This window comes from Homarus americanus, unplaced genomic scaffold (genome assembly GCF_018991925.1).
Source record: "Homarus americanus isolate GMGI-L3 unplaced genomic scaffold, GMGI_Hamer_2.0 scaffold24050, whole genome shotgun sequence".
In the NCBI taxonomy this organism is placed as follows: Eukaryota; Metazoa; Arthropoda; class Malacostraca; order Decapoda; family Nephropidae; genus Homarus; species Homarus americanus.
In genome coordinates this window covers 736,862-760,000 of record NW_024736661.1, presented here as the reverse complement: position 1 = coordinate 760,000, position 23,139 = coordinate 736,862, and the positions used below count along the sequence as shown (strand labels likewise).

Sequence of the window (23,139 nt, the reverse complement as noted above, 5' to 3'; positions counted from 1 at the left end):
TACGTCACTTAATGTTACTGCTTAATATAGTGTGTGTGTGAGTGTGTGTGTGTGTGAGTGAGTGAGTGAGTGTGTGTGTGTGTGTGTGTGTGTGTGGTCTCTACAAAACTCTTGAATATAAGGAAAGGGCATGAGAGCGACCCTAATCTAGCGGCTTTTTCGTGACGTTTGACCCCTAGAAAGTCGACAAAACAGCCAGAATTACACAGATCTTGTTGATGTGTTTGTTGACTTCTCAGGGCGAGGCTGGGGGGGAGAGGTGGGGGTAGGGGGGAGAGGGGGGGGCGGACTATGCGGATGATCACCAGTTTAGTCAATTAATATCTTTTGTGTCGTAGTTGAAATAGACCAGTTTAGACACGTTCTCACATCTCCAATTGGCAGAACATTTTATCCCCAAGAATCTATGGGAATCCAAAATTTTGCGTCGTAGATTAAGTGAGTCAGTTAGATAGGTTCTTACATCTACAGTAAAATCGAGGAAAATTTACCTCAATAAACATTGAGAATCTATCACTGTGTCGTAGCTTAAGTTGAAATAATACGGCAGATCCTCTCATCAGTCACAGTACTATAGCGTAACATTATTTTGAGACAGCCGCCACGTGAAGACTTATAAAAGCCAATGTTGTTATGAGTACAGCGTTCGTTTCCCCCCAAGGAGGCAGTTGGGGGCCTCGTCCATCCCTCCACCCACTTCCTGATCCCTGCCTTCATGTTAACTGGGCCGCCCCCCTACCTCCCTCCCACCCCTTGTCCTTCAGGTTTCTCTTCTAACCAGGCCACACCCACACGCCCACCCACCCACCCATCCACCCACCCACCAACGCCCGCAGGCGAATTTTTTTTCTCTCTCACTCTCACCAGATTTTCAGCAGTGGTAAAAAAAAAATGCAGGGTCACGCACCACCCGACCGGACCTTATCTAGGTTAGGTGAGGTTAGGTCAGATTAGGTCAGGTTAGACACACTATAATGTATATGTCTTTTATGTACACACACACACACTAAGTATTACCTTGAGTAGGGAAAATTTATTAAGCCTTTGGGCAACGGAACGACCTCCAGTGAAATGTGAGCCACGGGGGAGAGAGAGAGAGAGAGAGAGAGAGAGAGAGAGAGAGAGAGATCTGCAACAATGATGTAAATAAAAAAAATATTTCAATAGAATTGTGGAAAATCGAGTTTTTTTTTACAAGACTTATAATTATTTATCTGCGTCCTTGTAACACACACACACACACACACACACACACACACACACACACACACACACACATTCTCTCTCACTCTCTCTTTCTCTCACACTCACACACTCTTTCTCCCTCACATGTACCTGTTTGTCTAGAGACCACCACAGACCACGACCTACTACAGATACCACGACACGACCCTCCCTGGCCTCGTCAACACCCTCCCTCTCACGAATACTTAAGCGACTCATCCGGATTCTGTCACGAACACAACACAGGCGAGCTGGGGGCCGGTCTCTCTCTCTCTCTCTCTTGTGTGTGTGATGTTATATCTCTCTCTCTCTCTGTACAGAATCTCTGATAGGTAGGAGGGAAGGAGGGGGTTGGAGTCGCCCTGGGTAGAGATAGGAAGGAAGGTGTGTGAGAGAGAGAGAGAGAGAGAGAGAGAGAGAGAGAGAGGCGGACCATTAACATAAAGGCTCCACGATCCATTTTTCACCAGGCAGTAACCATGCACCTCCTCCACTGCCTCTCTCCCTCCACCACCACCTCCCTCCACCGGCCACTCTACCTCCCACCACCACCTCTCTCCCTCCCACACCACTACCTCCCTCCCTCCTTCACCTCCCTCCACCACCTCTCTCCCTCACACTACCACCTCCCTCCCTCCTTCACCATCTCCACCTCCCTCCACCACCTCTCTCCCTCACAACCACCACCTCCCTCCATCACCACCATCACCTCTACAACCCTTTCTTATTTATCCTCATAACGTCTTATAAAACTCAACTCTGATTATTGTCTATATCTGCTGTGTCACCGTTACCAAGGGAAGGAGGGGGGAAGGAGGAGGGAAAGAGAGGGAAATAGAGAGGAAGGGAGGAAGGGAAGGGAAGGGAAGGAAGGGATGAAGGGAGGAAAAGAAAGGAGGAAGAGAGGGATGGAGGGGAGGGGGAGGAATGTGGTGGTGTGCGTGAGGAGTGAGGTGGTCATGTCAACACTGGAGGCCACTAGTCTATGGCCCTATACCTTAATGTATACCCCCCACCCCACCCATCTCTCCCTTACTTCACCCCCTTCCCCCACCCCACCCATCTCTCCTTGCTTCACCTTCCGCCACACATGCCACCACTTACTTCACCCCCTTAGCCTCATCTCCCACTGCTCCCTTCCTCCTCCTCCTCCTCTCCCTAAACCACAGGAGTTGAGAGGTGTAGACAGGTGTAAGGGAGATGTAGACAGGTGTAAGGGAGGTGTAGACAGGTGTAAGAGAGGTGTAGACAGGTGTAAGGGAGGTGTAGACAGGTGTAACAGGTGCAGTAGTGTTGGGTGTCGTCAGCGGGGCAGGAGGCACTATCTACCCGCCTGCTGACTCAGTAATCATCTCAACGCTAAAAAAAGACGTGAAAAAACTGACTGACTCGCGACCCTTGAGTACTGGAACGGAGGGAAGGAGGGAGAAAGGGAGGGAGAGAGGAGAGGAGATGAATAAGGAAGGGAGGAGTAGAGAAGGGGGTGAGAAAGGAGGGAGGAGGGGTGGGAGGGACAGAAGTGAGGGAGGGAGAGGAGGGGTGCTGTGAAGAAAGGGAGGAAGGAGGGAGGAAGGATCAAGGCGAAAGTCATGTGGGTGGATGAGAATGTCGGACGGAGGGTCCGAAGGCGTGTGATAACCCTGAATCTTTCCTACGCACCACACACCACCTCTCGCCCGCCATACTACTGCTGTTACACCCCCACCCTATAGGTACTGTATGTGAGAGAGAAAGGGAGAGAGAGAGTTCACTACCTCCTAACTAACATACACACAATACTCGTTAGTGTCATTATTGTGATCTAATATATTATGATGCAATGATCAAACGACAGTCTGTCTATCTCTCTCTTCATCTATCAAACAGTGTGTGACCTACAACTCTCCATCATCACCAACACACAGAGTAAGACACAGTGTAATGATGACGACACACCACCCCCATCACCCCCACCCCCTCACCACCATCACCCCCTCCATCACCACCGCACCGCACACTACCATCACCACCACCACCACCACCACTACCATCACCCCCATCATCCACCACCCCACCACCACCATCACCCCCCACCATCACCACCCCCATCACCACCGCGCCTATCACCAAACTTTACACTATGCTACACACCAAAACACTATATTTCACACCTGTCCAAAAAACGTGAAGGTCAAACAGCTGGAGGTCAGAGGTCAAACACGTCAATATAATGGATGATGAGGGAGGGGGGGTAAAGAGGAGGAGAGTTGGGGTGAGGGGGAGGTGATGGGGAGGGAAGAGGTGGATAAGGGGGGGAGGGAGTGAGCTGGGAAGAGAGATAAATAAAGCTTGGAAGGAGGCAGGGAAAGAAGGGGAAGAAAGATGGGGGAAGCGGGAGGGAGGGAGGTAGAGAGAAGGAATTAAGGGAGGAGAGCGGTAAGGAGAAAGGAAGGAACGAACGAAAGAAAGAGGGAACGAGAGAAAGAGGAAAGAAATAAGGAAGTAAGGAAGGAAGGAAGGAAGGAAGATATCTGACAGTAGATTGGTGTGATTTTAGACAGAGTGACGACACGAGACCTTCAAATGTATCAGAGAGACAAGCGAGAATTTTCAGACTAGCCCAAACAACTTGGGAACTTAACCTAACCTATGCTAACCTAACCCAACCCTACCTAGCCTAACCTATTTCTTATTCAACTGTCCCTACCCCAGCTTCAACTGACTATTTCTAGCCATTTCTTCAACCTACTAAAAAAGTGATGACATCTACCTCCCTCACACATCACAATCATCCATCAGACAGACCAAGAGAGGCGCTGGTAGTACCTGGGAGGACTGTACACGCAAGGTGGCCTAAAACGGACGTACTGTACCAAGTCATATAGATAATGAAGCAGTGACGCGACGACGTGTACCACCTGCAAAACACCGCTTAGGTAACACTACGTCCGTCCGTCCAAGTGTGTGTGTGTCGCAAGATAGGATGTGACGTTTGATTATCTGGTTCCTTATGGCTGTTTTACCTGTGTGGGGGACCTTACCTGTTGATGATTGGGAGGGTCTCTTAGTTATTGCTGAGTAGGATTTTAACTATTTTATTATTATTATTATTATTATTATCATTATTATTATTTTTATTATTATCATTTTCATCATCATCATCGTTGATTTTATTGAAAAAATTGTTGTTGTTATTATTGTTCTTGTTGATAATATTGTTGTTGTTATTATTGTTATTGTTGATAATATTGTTGTTGTTATTATTGTTATTTTTTATAATATTTTTGTTGTTCTTGTTGATAATATTGTTGTTGTTATTATTGTTATTGTTGATAATATTGTTGTTGTTCTTGTTGATATTATTATTGTTGTTATGATTGTTATTTTTGATAATATTGTTGTTGTTATTGTTGATAATATTGTTGTTGTTATTGTTGATAATATTGTTGTTGTTCTTGTTGATAATATTGTTGTTGTTCTTGTTGATAATATTGTTGTTGTTCTTGTTGATAATATTGTTGTCATTCCCCTCATCAACACAAGACATAAGGAGAGACATACCTCCGGGGCGCTACACAATGTAAACAAACCAATACCTTCCTTTAACAAATACTTCAGCCTAAACTGTGAGTAATGACCTTCTACCACCGAGACTATCTGCACAGTCTCTCCTCAACCACCAGATTCACACTTATGAATCCGAAGCAGTGATACATTACTCCGTCCATAAATGCTTCGGATTCATGTGTCTGGATCTCTCAGGGGTTCGTGGTTCAAGAGAGGTGATTATAAACGGATGGTATGTGATACTCTAAAGTTAGTTCTTTAATATGAGAGGCCTAATAGTGGTGAGAAGGAGGGGTAGAGGGATGGATGGAGAGAGGGAGGGAGGGAGAGAAAAGATGACTGAGTGAGCGAGAGAGTTAACTAGCTTGAGAGGGTGAGCGAACGAGAGGGAGAGAGAGCGAACGAGAGAGTAAGAGGGGGAGAGTTAGAGAGGGAGAGAGTGAGAGTGAGAGGGGGAAGGAGGTCAGCTTAAATGGCCCGTATTTTTTTTATATATCTCAGGTGCATGTGTGTGTGTGTGTGTGTGTGTGTGTGTGCGTGTGTGTGTGTGTGCATGTGTGTGTGTGTGTGTGTGTGTGTGTGTGCATGTGTGTGTGTGTGTGTGTGTGTGTGTGCATGTGTGTGTGTGTGTGTGTGTGTGTGTGCGTGTGTGTGCGCCCCGGGTGACGGTGTGTGGGGTAATGTTGTACTCTCTGTCTGTCTGTCTCAAGTAACTCGTAGACGTGGGACGGTCACCCCCATTAATGGTAGAGCAAGAATGAGTTGGTAACGGGGAGTAATAGAAGACACAATGGGTTGGTGAGGGGGAGGTAAAGGGATGGTAATAGGGAGGTAATGGGCCCCAGTGTTAATGGGTTAGGTTAGGTTAGGTTAGGTTTGGGTAGTTAATCATCAGGTGAAATAAGCTTGGGAGGCTAATCTTCGTGTGCCCCAAAACTATTCAGTAAACATACCAACCACTCCCTCCCGCCTCACCACTCCACTCCCTCCACTACCACTCCACTCCCTCCACTACCACTCCCTCCCTCCACTACCACTCCTCCCTCACACCCACTCCACTCCCTCCCCCACCCTCCTCCCTCCCCCACCACTCCCTCCCTCCCACTACCACTCCACTCCCTCCCCCCACCCTCCCTCCCTCCACCACTTCCTCCCGCTCCTTCCCCACCACTCCTCCCTCCCCCACCACTCCACTCCCTCCCACCACCTCCTCCACTCCCTCCCCCACCACTCCCTCCCCTCCCCCACCACTCCACTCCCTCCCACGCTCCTCCCTCCACTGCCGCCTCCTCCTGCCACCCGCCTCCACTCCCTTCCCCCACCACTCCTCCTGCTCCCCACCTCCACTCCCTCCCCCACCACTCCACTCCCTCCCCCACCACTCCCTCCCTCCGCCCTCCGCTCCATCCCCTTTCCCTACCACTCTATCACCCTCCTCCCCCACTCCCCTCTCCTCCCACCACTTCACCGTGACTGGCCTAGGTTGTCACGTCTCCCTCTCTCCTCCCACTCAGCCAACTTTCTTCAGTGCAGTGGCTAGCATGTGTATGTTCCCCGACCACCAGATGTCTCTCTCTCCACTATCTCCGTGAAAGGTATCGTCCAGTTCGTCACATAACTCGCTTTCTCAATCACTTTCCCTGTCTCTGTCAGCGGCAGGGGGTAAGAGGGGGGGAGGGGAGGAGAGGGGGGAGGGGGGTTGTATATGTAGCCATTGTTGTTGTTGTTGTAGCGAGGGTATGGTTGTGACGTCAGTACTAGGTAGGTGTGAAGGCATTTGTTCGTCAGTCATACCCAAGTAATATAAGTGAATTTTTTTTTCTATTCTTCAAGCAAACCCCAAAAAATATATATTGACCTAAAAACATAAAAAAACTAACTAAAAACAGATCATAATGAATGTTTAACCCTATCGCCTCTTACGTCTATAAACACAGTGTACATCCGGAGCCTGGTGTTGGCACGGGGGGGGGGGATATACTATACTGCAGGTCACCTACTCTCCTGCCCGCCCGTCACGCTAACCGCCCAGTGATTGGTGGGAAGTGTGAGGCCGCTGACCTGTGTGTGTGTGTTTGAGGCTCCACATACCAGTGTGTGTCGAGCAGAAAAGCTTATCATTGAGTAAATAGAAAGGTAGAAAAACAATGGGTGTATTAATAACAATATTAATAATAGTAATAATTATAATAAAAATAATAATAATAACTAATAATGAGAATAATGTACAACAATAATAATAATAACTAATACTGACAATAATACACAATAAATAATAATAATAATAACAACAACCACGACAATAACAACAACAACCACCACCACCTATTACACCCCGGAAATACTTCACATTCCACTAACTCATTCTGTGGTTCAATTAATTCAGCACCTTTGTAATTCTTGTAAACAGTTGAATGTTTAGTCTCTATAGCTGTCTTGTGAACTCTTGACCTGTGTGTGTTGTTGTTGTTATTGTGGTTGTGATTATTGTTGTTTTGTAATTATTATTATTATTATTATTATTGTGAACGATGGGAGTGAGAGTGGCGGGGTAGATCAAGATGACCTGGTTACCTGATACCTGGGGACACCTCACCCCTCACCTAACTGGTCACTTACACACCTGTTCTGGTCACACACACACCTGATATGGTCACTCACACACCTGTTCTGGTCACTCACACACCTGTTCTGGTCATACACACACCTGTCTACCTTCACACACACACACACACACACACACACACACACACACACACCTGTTCTAGTCACTCACACAACACACCTGTTCTGGTCATACACACACCTGTCCTGTTAGATTATGTTAGAGTGCTGTTATATTAGATTAGACTAGCGTTTGGTTAGATTAGGTCAGTGTTAAGTTGGTTAGATTAGGTCAGTGTTAAGTTGGTTAGATAAGGTCAGTGTTAAGTTGGTTAGATTAGGTCAGTGTTAAGTTGGTTAGGTTAGATCAGTGGTAAGTTACTTAGATTAATTTAACACTAGGGTGTCTAATCTTCAGGTCATCTCACTGCTCTTGTGTCTGAGATAAAATCAACAATATCCATTACTTGAATAAACAAAAAGTTGAAAAATAAATATTAAAAAAGTTAAGAAGAATATAACAATAACTTTAACCGCGTCAGTGTGTGTGTGTGTGTGTGTGTAAAAAATTGTTAATAATAGACACCAAAAATGTAGAAATAGAGAAATAATAAGAGAGAAAACTGACGTATGAAAGAGATTGCAGAAACACGCAGTAGATTTATTATTAATTTAATGACAGACACACAAGGGGAGGGAGGGAGGGAGGGGGAGGGAGGGAGGGAGGGAGGAGGTAATAAGAACAATGTAGTTGATGAAATAAAAGAAAATAATAAACTGAAATTGTTTATAAAAGACCAAAACTACTGATAATCTCTGACTGAAACACACCTACAGTACACACACACGTAGGCACACACACATGGGGCACACACACACACACACACACCTACACACACACACACACACACACACACACACACACACACACACACACACACACACACACACACACACACACACACACACACACACACACACACCTACACACACACACACACACACACACACACACACACACACACACACCCACACACACACACACACACGCCTCGTAACACAAAGAACAATGAATGATGTAACGTGTCAATAAATAGCATGAAACTGTAAAATATAAAACTATAATACAACGAGAAAGTGAATTGTTGTGTTGTTGTAGTGTGTTGTAGTGTGTTGTAGTGTGTTGTAGTGTGATGTAGTGTGTTGTAGTGTGTTGACGATAAGGAAAAGTGCTGTATTGTGTTGTATTCTAACCCAACCCAACCACCACACCTCCACACTACCAGATGCTTCACTTCATCTCTAATGGCAAGAAAGCCGACATATTAAGATTGTATCCACTTTTTTGCACTTAGTAACTATATCAATTCTCTTGTACAGAACCAAATACGCAATGTGTTTGAATACCTCTCACGTAAATGAGAATAACAAAGTGTGAGGCCAGACATACTGCCTCACACGCCTGTACTCACGCATTTGTGAATAAGTTACCCTTTATGTATAGAACTAAACAAATAATGTAAATGAAATACTGTGTAACATTCAGTGCCATAATATCCTGACAACGGGGGTTAATTATTATGACCCTTTGTAAACTCCACTCTGTAATCCTTTTGCGCTACCGCTCACAGGATGAGTGTGGGGTGCACAATAAAGTAGCCGCTGTAAGCGGCAAAATCAAAATCAAAATCAATCCATGTCATACCACACCTCCACACCACCACCACCAGCCACCTCCACACCACCACACCACACCTCCACCACCACACCTCCAAACCACCACACCTCCACACCACACACCTCCACACCACCACACCCTCCACACCAACACACCTCCACACCACACACCCCACACCTCCACACCCACCACACCTCCACATCACACACCCCCCACACCACCACCCCTCCACACCACCACACCACCACACCTCCTCCACACCACCACACCACCACACCACCACACCCACACCACCACACCTCCACACCACCACACCACCACACCTCCACACCACACCTCCACACCAACACACCACCACACTACCACACCTGGGTTTCACACCTCCACACCACCACACCTCCACACCACCACACCTCCACACCACCACACCTCCACACTACCACACCTCCACACTACCACACCTCCACACCACCACACTACCACACGCCAAGCATCATAATATACTGTTTACAACACGTGCGGGATATTACCTTCCATTCTACCATCATTCCTCCATTATCATACCTCTCTTATTACCTGTTATTCTCGCCTCTCTTATTACCTGTGTTATTCTCATCTCTCTTATTACCTGTTATTCTCATCTCTCTTATTACCTGTGTTATTCTCATCTCTCTTATTACCTGTTATTCTCGCCTCTCTTACTACCTGTGTTATTCTCATCTCTCTTACTACCTGTGTTATTCTCATCTCTCTTATTACCTGTTATTCTCGCCTCTCTTATTACCTGTGTTATTCTCATCTCTCTTATTACCTGTTATTCTCATCTCTCTTATTACCTGTGTTATTCTCATCTCTCTTATTACCTGTTATTCTCATCTCTCTTATTACCTGTGTTATTCTCATCTCTCTTATTACCTGTTATTCTCGCCTCTCTTACTACCTGTGTTATTCTCATCTCTCTTACTACCTGTGTTATTCTCATCTCTCTTATTACCTGTTATTCTCGCCTCTCTTACTACCTGTGTTATTCTCGCCTCTCTTACTACCTATGGGAGTCACAACACTACCTTTCCAAGTTCTCTTATTTATTAAATATTTTTCTCTATTTTGTCAGGAGTCATTTACAACTTTCTATAATGCGTTGTTGTTTTTTTTTCAAAATTTTGGAGTAAAATTTATACTTATTGTTGTTATAAGTTAAAACATTAATAATAGTAACGATGATGATGATAATAACAGTAAAAATAAATACAACTATATTAATAACAGCAACAATAATAATAATAATAATAATAATAATAATAATAATAATACACACACACACACTGGCCTATTTACGCAACCAATAATATATCACAGGTGGGTGAAGGGAATTCCCCCCTCTGCTACAACAATGCCGAAGCTCTTAATCTTAAAATATATATATATTTCCTTTATAAATTTTCTAAAAAAAAAAAATAATATTTAGACACTCGCCATCACGTCTCCAACTTTCAAATACAACCCGTGTTTATGAAGCAAAGCGAGAGGTGTTACTTATTGTCGCCTCCCACTCTCATATCATCCCTCTCCTCTCGCCTCCCCTCTCCTCGCTCCTTCCCCTTCCCTCCTCTCGCCTTACCCTTCCTCCCCTTCCCCTCTCCTCATGCCTTCCCTCCTCTCTCTTCACGACTCCCCCTTCCCCGTCTTGTCTCCCCCCTCCCTTTCCTCACACCTTTCCCCTCCTCTACTCTCTTCTGTGATTTGCCTCTCCCTTCTCTCTCCACCCCCCCCCCTTTGTGACTTGCTTAACGTGGGTGTTCATTTGATACGCTCATAGGTTAGGAGGTAAAGTAGGGGTAGGGGGGTGAGGAGGATAGAAGGAAGTAGAAGGGAAATAGGAGGGGAGAGAACGGGTTATGAGGGGATGAAGGGAAGGGAGATAATGGGATAGATGGAGGTGAAGGGATAGAAGAAGGGGTTGGGTTGGGTAAGCATAGCATCAGAGGGAGAGGAATACTCCAGTGGGCGTCATGAAAGGGGTAAGGACCAATCAGCACTCGTGACTCCCGCACGCGCGTGGATCTTACTTGTCAGTTAGCAAGGCAAGGTGAGCGAATTATGTCCAAATCATCATCAATGTTGAAACCAGGAACACGGCCGCGGCGCCACTACTGTGTATCCCTAGGCCAGGTAGCGTTGCCTCACACTGAAACAGCTCCGGTAGATGACTTACATATTTACAACAAATTAGAGCGCGGTGTCTGGTGTGTGGTTGGACAAAACATTACCTGAGAGTCACTTGCTTGTTCAACGCAACGGCACCAGTCTCACAGCCAATCAGGTGTCACCAGGGGGCCACTCGGTGGACATAATCGCTCCATTCAGCCAATAGGAAGCGACCTACAGCCCCTCAGCGTGTATAATGCCAATTTCACTCCTCGGAGCAGTTCAGCATTTCTTTCCTTCACGCTTCGCTAATTTTCGGGGGCGGGCGCCGAGAGTTTGTGAAACGTTATAATTGAAGTCTCGCATCGTTAACAAGACTAGAGCGGAGTGGAGGAAAAGGTGAATGAGATTGCATAGTAGCCGCCTCCTGAGTGGTCAGTTAACTTTATATTATGCTCAGTAAGTGGCCGGCGAGGGGGAAGGGGTGGTCAGCTGAGTAAACAAACCCTCAAGGTAATGATGTGGAAAGATGGGAAATGAGAGTTATTATGGGACACGACGGTGTCTGTCTCTCAGTCCCTCTCTGTCTCTTTTTTCTCTCTCATCATCTCACTTTTTCTCAGTCTAATTTTATTTCTCACTGTCTGCCTCTCTCTGTTTGTGTCTCTCTCTCTCTCTCTCTCTCTCTCTCTCTCTCTCTCTCTAGACGAAATAAGAGAGAAACACTGAAGAACTCTGAACCATAATGATATTTGTTACGTAAATTATTGTTGGAAAATATTACGTAAGCTGTTTATGTTTCCGAACTGTGTGAAACTGATGACACACACACACACATACAGTGAAGGGGTTAAAACATCGTACTCAAGGGATGAAGTCATCGTACTCAAGGGGTTAAGTCATCGTACTCAAGGGGTTAAATGATTGGATATAAAACAGGTTCTCGCTCATTTGAAATACAATCACCACCAATACCAATCACGTCGTATAAATCACAATCACAAAGTGTATAGATTAGCATACACAAGACTGTATAACATTACGTATTATACAGAGACAAGTATACACATCATACTGTTGTCATGTGTAAAGTTAGAACATACGAGATATACAAAGTACGAGATTTAGTGTATTTCCTAATCTCTCTCTCTCTCTCTCTCTCTCTCTCTCTCTCTCTCTCTCTCACGCATTACACCATAAAACGAGGCGCAATTACTCCCCGTAACCCACAAAAACAACCTCCTTATCTCTCTCTCTCACACACAGCTGGGGGGAGGGAGTGATCTATGACCCCTCAATAGTAACTTGTGCAATTCTTCCTCAGCTTCGAGTACAAGATTGTCCACTTCCGGCCCTTTTGTGTGTGTGTGTTAGAGAGAGAGTGAGAGAGAGAGAGAGAGAGAGAGAGAGAGATACTACCAGATTATCTATATATCTAACTTCCACTATTATTGTTCTCTATCCATCCACCCACCCATCCATCCATCCATCCACCCATCCATCCATCCATCCATCCATCCACCAAGGGCCAGATGGTCGTGGTGACTTCGGCAGGTCATTAAAGACAACCTTCGGGAATGACATAATGGATGGTGATTGGTTGTCTGAATTCTTAATGACCCGCCCACTGTGACCTCTCTTGTCAGTCAGTCAGCAAGATCCAGTCAATCAGGCCAAGTCAAACAGTCACACACACAGTCATTCAAAGAAAGCATTCATAGAGCTGCTGACGCCTCTAAGAGCAAGACACAATGGGATATGCTTGGTACACACAACTTCGTGACGTCATACGATCGTTATACTCCTAATATACTTTCACCCATAACGTTACATCACGTCTCAATATAAACCTGCACATGCTATAAAAGATATACCGATATATTCCACCTGCCACGTGAAGATATACTGTCATAACAATACAATAATATACTTCAACATATCCTGACCCTCACAAGGTATGTTAGAAGACACACAGGTAATTAACTCACCTGTGTGGTTCACCTGTTCGCGTCTCTCACCTCCCCGGCACCTTGGCTCCTGTAAAATATAATATGGCTTAGTTCATTTAGGTTAGGTTAGGTTGATCCTGTCTCTATCCAACGAACCACCACAACACCTGACAATTATCCAACACGCGTGAGGTGGTGGCAGAGCGTAAACTGATACTCAACTCTCCCCAACGCGTCACCTAGTTGTACTCTCTCACCTTATGTAACTCTTCCCTGCTTTCGTGACAGCATTTTGTAACCTTTCTTCACCCTGAGTACATGTGTGTTGTATTTCCTGTGTAATCTTTGTAATTATCCTATACTGTATGTGTTGAAGTGTTTCTCGGTTTCCTATTGGCCGAATGTTTGTGTTTACATTCTCTTGTCAGCTTCCTATTGGTTGAAAGCTTTTGTATACATCTGTCACCTCTCCTATTGGCTCACTTGCTTGTGTTTACCTCCGTCACCTCTCCTCCTATTGGTTGACCGACTGCCTTGCAATACTATGGGAAGTGAGTAGAATTCCAGGAGTTTAGGCAAATTCTCAGTTTTTTAAGGATTTTTGTTTTGCGATATTCTCAGTTCTTCTTTCTGTACGGCCGTCACTCCAGCTCCTGTGGTATTATAATGTTTTTGTTTTAACTCGTGGCGTAAACTGAATTCCCAGTGGCTGTTCACATAGATCATCTTAATTCTTATTGGTTTTTCACATAGATCATCTTAATTCTTATTGGTTGTTCACGTAGATCATCTTAATTCTTATTGGTTGTTCACGTAGATCTTAATTCTTATTGGTTGTTCACATAGATCATCTTAATTCTTATTGGTTGTTCACGTAGATCATCTTAATTCTCATTGGTTGTTCACATAGATCATCTTAATTCTCATTGGTTGTTCACATAGATCATCTTAATTCTCATTGGCGGAGACAGGTGTGATATATTAACTGCCCTTGGCTATGACACAGGCGTGATGTGTTATTACCGAGTGCTGTAGGCCACGAGAGAGAGAGAAAAAAAAAATCGGAATAAGATAAACAAACGTAGCAATAAAATTCACCCAGAAGAGAAAAAAATAAAACAGTAGAAACATAAACATAAAGAGAGAGAGAGAGAAGAGAGAGGTGGGAAGAGAGAGAGAGAGAGAGAGAGAGAAAGTGTTGATACAGCGATCGGCGTCAAAGAAGCAAGGGGCCGGAAGCATGGGGGAGGAGGAAGAGGAGGGGGAGGAGGAGGAGGGGTGGGATGGAGGGAGGGGAGACTTACGTAACATTCCCTACCTTTTCCCACAGGAAGAATTCGCTTCGTCATCTCCCCGCTATAGTTCCGTTCTTACCTCAGGGGGCGTGGCAATCTGGGCCTGGGGGGAGGGGAGGGGGGGTGCGGGGAAGGAGGTTAGTGGATGAAGGGAGGGGGGTGTTTTAGGGGATTAAGGAAAGAGTAGGGGGTGTTTTAAAGGGTTAAGGGTCAAATTATCCTGACCTGACCAAACCAAACCTAATCTCATTCCCCCAAATAGTCTCAGGGTGATTAATCTTCAGGTGATCCACAAGGCTGATAATTACATGACAGCGAAAGTATCATTTAGTTGACAGGAAAAAATGTTAATTGGGAGTAAAAAAGTTAATTATCTGACAGTGAATAATGATCAGGTATTTAACAGTGAAATTAACAAATATTTGACCGTGAAAATGTTAATAACTTCAGACTTCTCTCCCTCTTTCTCCCTCACACCTCTCTCTCTCTCTCTCTTCCCTTCCTTTCTTCTCCCTTCACCAACACTCCCTCCCCATTTTTCTTCACCATCTCTCCCTCCTCCTCCATCTCCACTATCACCCCCACCAACACCCTCTTACCTCCCCCTCCACCAACAGTGCCTCTCCCTCCATCACCCCTCCTCCCCTCACACCCCTCCCCTCACACCCCCTCCCCTCCACACCCCTCCCTCCCACACCCCCCTCCCCTCCACACCCCCCTCCCCTCCACCCCCCTCCCCTCCACCCCCCTTCCCCACCTCCCCTAACCTCCTCCATTTCCTTAACCCTCTCCCCCCCTTCCCCCTCAAGCAGTTAACGCAATTACACACACACACACACACACACACACACACACACACACACACACACACACACACACACACACAGACACACACACACACACACACACACACAGACACACACACACACACACACACACACACGAGACACACACACACACACACACGAGACACACCCATTTGACAGTCGGGTCGTTTCTCTATGTTATGTCTTTACGCATGTCTGTTTCCGCGTGCGTGTCCGTGTCTGATTGTCTGTCTGTATGTCTGTATGTCTGTGTTTCAGTGTCTGCATGTCAGTATCTGTATGGGCGTCTATGTCTGTCTGTCTATGTATGGGTGTCTGTATGTCTCTGTATGAGTGTCTATATGTCTACCTGTCACCTGTATATCAGTATATGTATAAATCTGTCTATTCATGTCTGTATATTTGAACCCCTTACTGTCTGTCTGTCTGTCTGTCTATCTGTCTGTCTGTCTGTCTGTCTGTCTGTCTATCTGTCTGTCTGTCTGTCTGTCTATCTGTCTGTCTGTCTATCTGTCTATCTGTCTATCTACCTCTCTGACTATACACCAGTGCACGTATAATCCAGTCTGTGCGTTAGTCTGTGTATGTCTGTGCGTTAGTCTGTGTATGTCTGTGCGTTAGTCTGTGTATGTCTGTGCGTTAGTCTGTGTATGTCTGTGCGTTAGTCTGTGTATGTCTGTGCGTTAGTCTGTTGAGTGAAAGGAAGAGGAAACAGCGACAGGGAACTAAAATATAATTAACGAGGAAGTTCAGTACACAGTCAACACTTCATATATATAATGTAATCACACGTCTAACGACCCTTACTTCCTGCTTACCTGTCGCAACGATGGTAGATAGGTACGTAGGTAAGTAGCTAGATAGATAGATAGATAGATAGATAGATAGATAGATAGATAGATAGATACAAAATAAGCTAACCTAACCTAACACTAACCTAACTAAACCTATCCTAACCTAATTTAACCTATCCCAGTCTAGCCGAACCTAACCTAACCCCATTCCCCCAAAATAGTATCAGGGTGATTAATCTTCTGGTGAAATAAGCTGGGGTGGAGATTCTTCAGGTGACCCACAACACGTTATACTGTACTGTGATAACTATTAATTAACCTACCTTCACCTTACCTTTAACAGGAAACATAAAAAAAAACGAACTGAAACGAAGAAGCGACAAAGAAAACGAAGAAGCGACGAAGAAAACGGGAATAAACAAGAAAACGGGAATAGACTAAAACAGAAAACGGGAATCGAAAAACACCAAAGAAAACTATAATAACTAAACAATGAGACGAGTTTTAAGTTCCTGTGGTCAGTGTCTTGTTACCTGTGACCTTCTTGCACGGACACACTGAAATATCAACAATACTGATAATAAATAGAAAAAAAAATACATTAAATATATAAATAAAAGAATAAAGAAGGAAAGAAGGAGAAAGAAAGGTTATATACTAGGAACAAGAGATAAAGTTTTGGTAGTGTTGGCGGCCATTGTGGATCTGTGGGGTGTTGTTGTTCGTGTGTTACAAGATGGCGTCAGATATCGGTGTTCAGCTGGTGGTGTTGTTGGGGTTATTGTGCTGGTGTTGGGCTGACCACCACGAGGTAAGTGTGACCGCTACCACTATCACCACCCACCACCACTATCACCACCTCTACCATCACCATCATCATCCACCACTATCACCACCTCTACCATCACCATCATCATCCACCACTATCACCACCTCTACCATCACCATCATCATCCACCACTATCACCAACACCACCAAAACCCTCATAGTTACAAACCATAAGTCACCTACCATTATCGTCACCCACCACCACCATTAGAATCACCATCCACTCTTAACCACCACTATTACGCCCACCACTATCATCCACGCCATACCACTATCATCCACGCCGCCCACCAGTTAAAATAAAATAATCATAAACTAAAATGTGTATTCTTAAAAAAAAAAATTAAGATAGTTATGTCCAGTGCCCATAAAAAAAAAAAAAAATTAAGATAGTTATGTCCAGTGCCCATCGTATTTTAGGGTAGTTTTGTCCAAGTATGTATTTCTGTGATTGTGGCAAAGTCTTGAATTAGTTATGTCCAATCAAGCTTTATTACACTTAAGTCCAATCAAGCTTAGTATAATAATGTCTACCATGTCCTAATACCCCCTACCTTATCCTACCATGTCCTAATACTTCCTACCCTGTCCTACCATGCCCTAAACCATCCCTACTGTACCGTGTCCTAAATTGCCTGGTGTCCAACAGAGGTGTGAGGAAGGCTGGACAGGACCCGAGTGTGAGGTGGCCCTGTGTCCGGCCGGGTGCCATCCTATCCACGGCAACTGCACCCGACCCGGCCAGTGTGTGTGTGTCCCAGGTGAGGTCTACTAGCTGTCTACTGTCTACTTATGTGCGTGTTTATGTCTGTGTGTGTGTGTGTGTGTGTATCTACTAGCTATATTGACTCGTGTGTGTCCCAGGTGCGAATCTACTACTACACACACACACACACACACACACACACTGTACAGAGACATAACTTGGTACCCTACACCCAAGGATGGCTACGACCTCAGTTTAGTGAGTGTATACTGCTATTACCCTTTGTGTACACCAGTGTAAGTGTATTATGGTGTAGTGTATCCCTGTCAGCATACTGTTTACCTATACCACGGCAGCTACAGTATACTTGCAGTCTACCTCAGTGTAAGTGTATCATGGTGCAGTGTACCTCAGTGTAAGTGTATCATGGTGTAGTGTACCTCAGTGTAAGTGTATCATGGTGTAGTGTATAGATATAACTCGAGCCTCTACACCCCCAGGTTGGCGAGGACGACAGTGTAGAGAGTGTGTACCTCGGGCGGGGTGTCAACACGGCTCCTGTACCGACACCAACGACTGTCTCTGTCACCCTGGATGGTCGGGGCCTCTGTGTGCCAGACGTGAGTGAGGGAGGGAGGCTAGGAGAAAGAGGGCGGGAGGCTAGGAGAAAGAGGGCGGGAGGCTAGGAGAAAGAGGGCGGGAGGCTAGGAGAAAGAGGGCGGGAGGCTAGGAGAAAGAGGGCGGGAGGCTGGGAGAAAGAGGGCGGGAGGCTAGGAGAAAGAGGGAGGGAGGCTAGGAGAGGGCGGAGGCTAGGAGAAAGAGGGCGGGAGGCTAGGAGAAAGAGGGCGGGAGGCTAGGGAGAAAGGGCGGGAGGCTAGGAGAAAGGGGCGGGAGGCTAGGAGAGAAAGAGGGCGGGAGGCTGGGAGAAAAGAGAGGCTAGGAGAGAAAGAGGGCGGGAGGCTAGGAGAAAGAGGGCGGGAGGCTAGGAGAAAGAGGGCGGGAGGCTGGGAGAAAGAGGGCGGGAGGCTAGGAGAAAGAGGGAGGGAGTGAGGGAGGAAGACTAGGAAAAAGAGGGAGGGAGAGAGGAAGGAAGGAAGGAAGGATGAGAAAGAGAATTTTGGAGGGAGTTCAGTTACTTCGCCCACTGTGTTAAGTTACAGTTAACATTCTGCTCTCTAACATTTTAAGTCATTGCTAACCTAACCTAACATAAACTAACATGTATCTTAAATCACTGTAAACCTAACCTAACATGTTAACTTAAATCACTGCTGGTCTAACCTAACCTAACAAGTTAAGTCACAATTAACATATGTCACAATTTTAACTGTGATCTTCCCCACCACAGCGGTGTGTGAGGAAGGCTGCCACTCTGTCCACGGATACTGTCATGTTCCCGGCGAGTGCAAGTGAGTACTGACAGAGTGCAAGTGTGTGAGTACTGACAGTGTAAGTGTGTCAGAGTTCTACACTGAGCCACTCTAAAGTGAACGAGTGTGTCATTAATGAAAGTCAATTGAGTGCAACTAAAGAGAGAAAACTATACACACATCTACCTTATGTTCACTCTCCGACACTTCCACTCTCCTGCAGGTGCCGCGTCGGGTACTCTGGCCCAACCTGTCATGAGTGTCAGGCCCCGACAGGCTGCCTCAACGGGTTCTGTACTAAACCTCTCGAGTGCAAGTGTAACCCTGGATGGTCGGGTCCACTCTGTGATACACGTGAGTACTTGAGTGTCACGTCTCTGTCATGTCATGTGCTCACAACACACTAACAGCTTCTCATGTCATAAGCTCCAAACACTGAGTCATGTCACAAGGTCTGTTCAGCACCTTCCTCCCCAACAGCTGTGTGTGCCGAGGGCTGCAGCGAGAAACAGGGATACTGCACCAAGCCGGGGGAGTGTAGGTACGTCTGTTTGCCTCCTGTTTATACTAACACACACACACACACACACACACACACATGCATACACTGACATACGAGTATAAACACACACACACAATAAACATTTGGCTTATTACAACTGTTAAAACTGTTAAGTCGTCTCACTGCTTATGATTACAGGTGTGAGGTGACTAATTAGCTCTCCCTATTACATGTGTGAGGTGACTAGTTAGGTCTCCCTATTACAGGTGTGAGGTAACTAGTTAGGTCTCCCTATTACAGGTGTGAGGTGACTAATTAGCTCTCCCTATTACATTTGTGAGGTGACTAATTATCTCTCCCTATTACAAGTGTGAGGTAACTAATTATCTCTCCCTATTACAGGTGTGAGGTGACTAATTAGCTCTCCCTATTACAGGTGTGAGGTGGGGTGGTGGGGAGAGCGGTGTAACCTGTGCTTCCCCTACCCAGGCTGTGAGCACGGCACCTGTGAGAAGCCGTGGGAGTGTGTGTGTGAAGCAGGGTGGTCGGGCATGCTCTGTGATACACGTGAGTGAGGGAGGGTGAGAGGAAGGGGGGAAGGAAGGAGAAGGAGGGAGGTTGAAGGGAGGGAGAGAGGGTGAAGGGAGGGTGAAGGGAGGGAGGGCGGGAGAGAAGAAACTGAATGAAAACAATATGATAAAATTATATGCAATAAACTATTGAACGTTACAGGGGTAACCTGAAGATTAGACACCCCAAACCTTATTTCACCCTCAGATTAGCCACCCTAACGCTCATTTAACTTAACCTAATCTAACTTAACTCCATCTAACGCTAACCTAACCTCACCCAACCCATGAGGTAGTGTTAGGGTGTTTAATCTTCAGGTGATATAACACTGGTTGGGGGAGGGGGGGTAGTGATCCAGCGTCAGTGTTGATCAAGTTACTGTTATGTTATGTTACAGCTGCGTCAGGCGGCGCCTTCTGTGGGACTCACCGGGGTTGGTGCCTCAACGGTGGCACTTGTATCGACGTCCCCGGCGGCCGTAACTTCACCTGCTCCTGCCCGTCGCTCTTCACGGGTCAGCGCTGTGATTACCTGGCCGACCTGACCTCTGACGCTCCAGCTGCTGACCCCGGCGGGATCCTCTCCACGGGGACGCGACACAACGTTCGGGTCATCTCCCCTGACAACTCCTCCCCGTCAGGCACGTACTCCCTCACACAACCCACCACCAGCAACATTTCTAAAGACACGGACGAGGTCACGGACGCCACGGAGGAGGTCAAAGTCGAAGAGGACCCCAAGGACGTCAGACGTAGGTTCCTGCAGAAACACGCCCGAATATCCTTCCGTCAACCCAAACTGGCGAGTAGCGAGGAGCAGTCCAGTAAGCTGCCCTACATGGTGGTGGAGAGGAAGTTGCTGCCGCTGCCGGTGGTGCTGCCCCGAGTGAGTGACATCATCCCCAGGGACCAGATGTTGGCCCACAAGCTCAACAAGCAGCCCACACCCATACTCATCCTGGGAGACTCAGACAACACCCAAGACAACTCCAAGACGATGAGGTACTCCCTGCAACAGCAGACCGAGACCTCTGGGAGAAACCAGATCAGTGAGAACAGACGGTTTCTCCGACACCAGCAGGGGTCACCAGGTTTCATTTCCAGTGTGGGAGAGAACAGGAACGGCCCGGCGCCGCCTCACGGGGGGCCGGTACTGGTGAAGGTCCTCAATTCTCAGCGTCGACCCATACTGGTGAGCGCCCAGGCCAGGGCGCTACCCAGACGGAACCCCATGACTCCCGCCACCCTCAGGACCCACAAGAGACCCAGACAACAGTCCCAGGCCCATATGAAGCCTCCCACCACCACTACCACTACCCCCTCAACCACCAAGACTACTACCACAACTACTACAGAGCCCCCCACCAGACCAACTACCAAGCCATCCACTTGGCCCCCCACTAGGCCAAGCATCTGGCCTACTACCTGGCCATCCTCTCACGCCACGACGCCCATTTTCCAAGAGCCATTTACCTTCACAGCGAGAACATCACCGCCATCCTCCAGACTCCCCTCACCCTCCCCCGGGACCCCAGTCGCTTTACCCTTCACCTCGGCAGATCTTGGTCCTCCTGAAGACTTCGTCGCCTTGGAGGGTCGTGAGAGCATCATCCGGACTTATTACGACGAGAACGCGAACGGTCGTGTCCACATCGGCGACATCAGTAGGGTGGACGATGCGGCTCCCCACGACGAGATCTTTGACGCCTTCATCGAACTGAAGAAAGTGTGATGCGAGTGACGCCATAACGTGACGTAATATGTATAGTGTAGTGTAGTGACATGACGACGCACCATGCCTTACGCAGTGTACGAACTTGATAATGAGAGTATGTAGTGCGTAAAACAATACATGGTTGACTCTTTGTGTTGGCCGAGTGTTTGACCTATTATCTGAGCAGTGTAAAGTGACGCTTGACAATGTGACCACCACCACCACCGCACAGCCAGGCCACCATCGCACAGCGAGGCCACTACCGCACAGCGAGGCCACCACAACACAGCAAGGCCACCACCCGCACAGCACCACAACACAGCAGGCCACCACCACAAAGCCAGGCCACCACCGCAGCACCACAACCGCAGAGAGCACACCACCGCACAGCGAGGCTACCACGCACAGCGAGGCCACAGCGAAACTATTAACACACAAGTAAATATCATAATATTCCTCTCACTTAATGCAATGAATACTGTCTCTCCATCAAACAATACTTATCTAATGGTTGTACTATCAATAAGGTCTTTCTACCTGTCCTTAATTAATTGCCAAGTAGTGTACTATCAATAAAGACTATTCCCCCGACCTGAAGCACTTGTCAGAGGCCGTCAAGTTGTCCTACAGGTAAAGAAAGAATCTAACCTAACCTAACTTGACCTAAACCTAATCTGACTTGACTTGACCTATCCTAACCGAACCTAACCTTAACCTGACCCGACCTTACCTGACCTGACCCTGGCGTCCGTACACAGTAGTCTAAAGTAACATGTTAAAACTGGGTCTCTGTTTGTAAGGATTAGAAGGATCACCTGAAGATTAACCCCCCAGCTTAGTTCACCTTTAGATTAAACAACCAAAGCCTAACCTAACCCCCAAGCTTATTTCACCTTAAGATTAAACAACCAAAGCCTAACCTAACCCCAAGCTTATTTCACCTTAAGATTAAACAACCAAAGCCTAACCTAACCCCCCAAGCTTAGTTCACCTTTAGATTAAACAACCAAAGCCTAACCTAACCCCCAAGCTTATTTCACCTTAAGATTAAACAACCAAAGCCTAACCTAACCCCAAGCTTATTTCACCTTAAGATTAAACAACCAAAGCCTAACCTAACCCCCCAAGCTTAGTTCACCTTTAGATTAAACAACCAAAGCCTAACCTAACCCCCAAGCTTAGTTCACCTTTAGATTAAACAACCAAAGCCTAACCTAACCCCCAAGCTTAGTTCACCTTTAGATTAAACAACCAAAGTCTAACCTAACCTAACTCTTCAGGTAACATTAGGGGGTTTAATCATCATGTACAATAAGCAGGAAGGGGAGGGGACTAATCCTCAGGTGATTTTTCAGTCTCGTGCGGCAGCAATATGTCTTTAGTC

At 46.4% G+C, this 23,139-nt stretch overlaps 1 protein-coding gene across 2 annotated transcripts in view; it reads left to right on the top strand.

Annotated features, from left to right (window-relative positions):
* The window catches only part of LOC121872369, a 28,111-nt gene extending 6,064 nt beyond the window's left edge, over window positions 1-22,047 (top strand). For both annotated transcript variants that reach the window (XM_042375108.1, XM_042375106.1), the window contains exons 2-9: window positions 16,409-16,876; window positions 17,544-17,655; window positions 18,101-18,220; window positions 18,949-19,009; window positions 19,194-19,324; window positions 19,451-19,511; window positions 19,909-20,039; window positions 20,440-22,047. In XM_042375108.1, coding sequence (XP_042231042.1) covers window positions 16,802-16,876; window positions 17,544-17,655; window positions 18,101-18,220; window positions 18,949-19,009; window positions 19,194-19,324; window positions 19,451-19,511; window positions 19,909-20,039; window positions 20,440-21,773 — 2,025 coding nt within the window. In that variant the 5' untranslated portion in view covers window positions 16,409-16,801 and the 3' untranslated portion in view covers window positions 21,774-22,047. The remainder of the gene's footprint in view (window positions 1-16,408; window positions 16,877-17,543; window positions 17,656-18,100; window positions 18,221-18,948; window positions 19,010-19,193; window positions 19,325-19,450; window positions 19,512-19,908; window positions 20,040-20,439) is intronic.
* The last annotated feature ends 1,092 nt before the right edge of the window (window positions 22,048-23,139 follow it).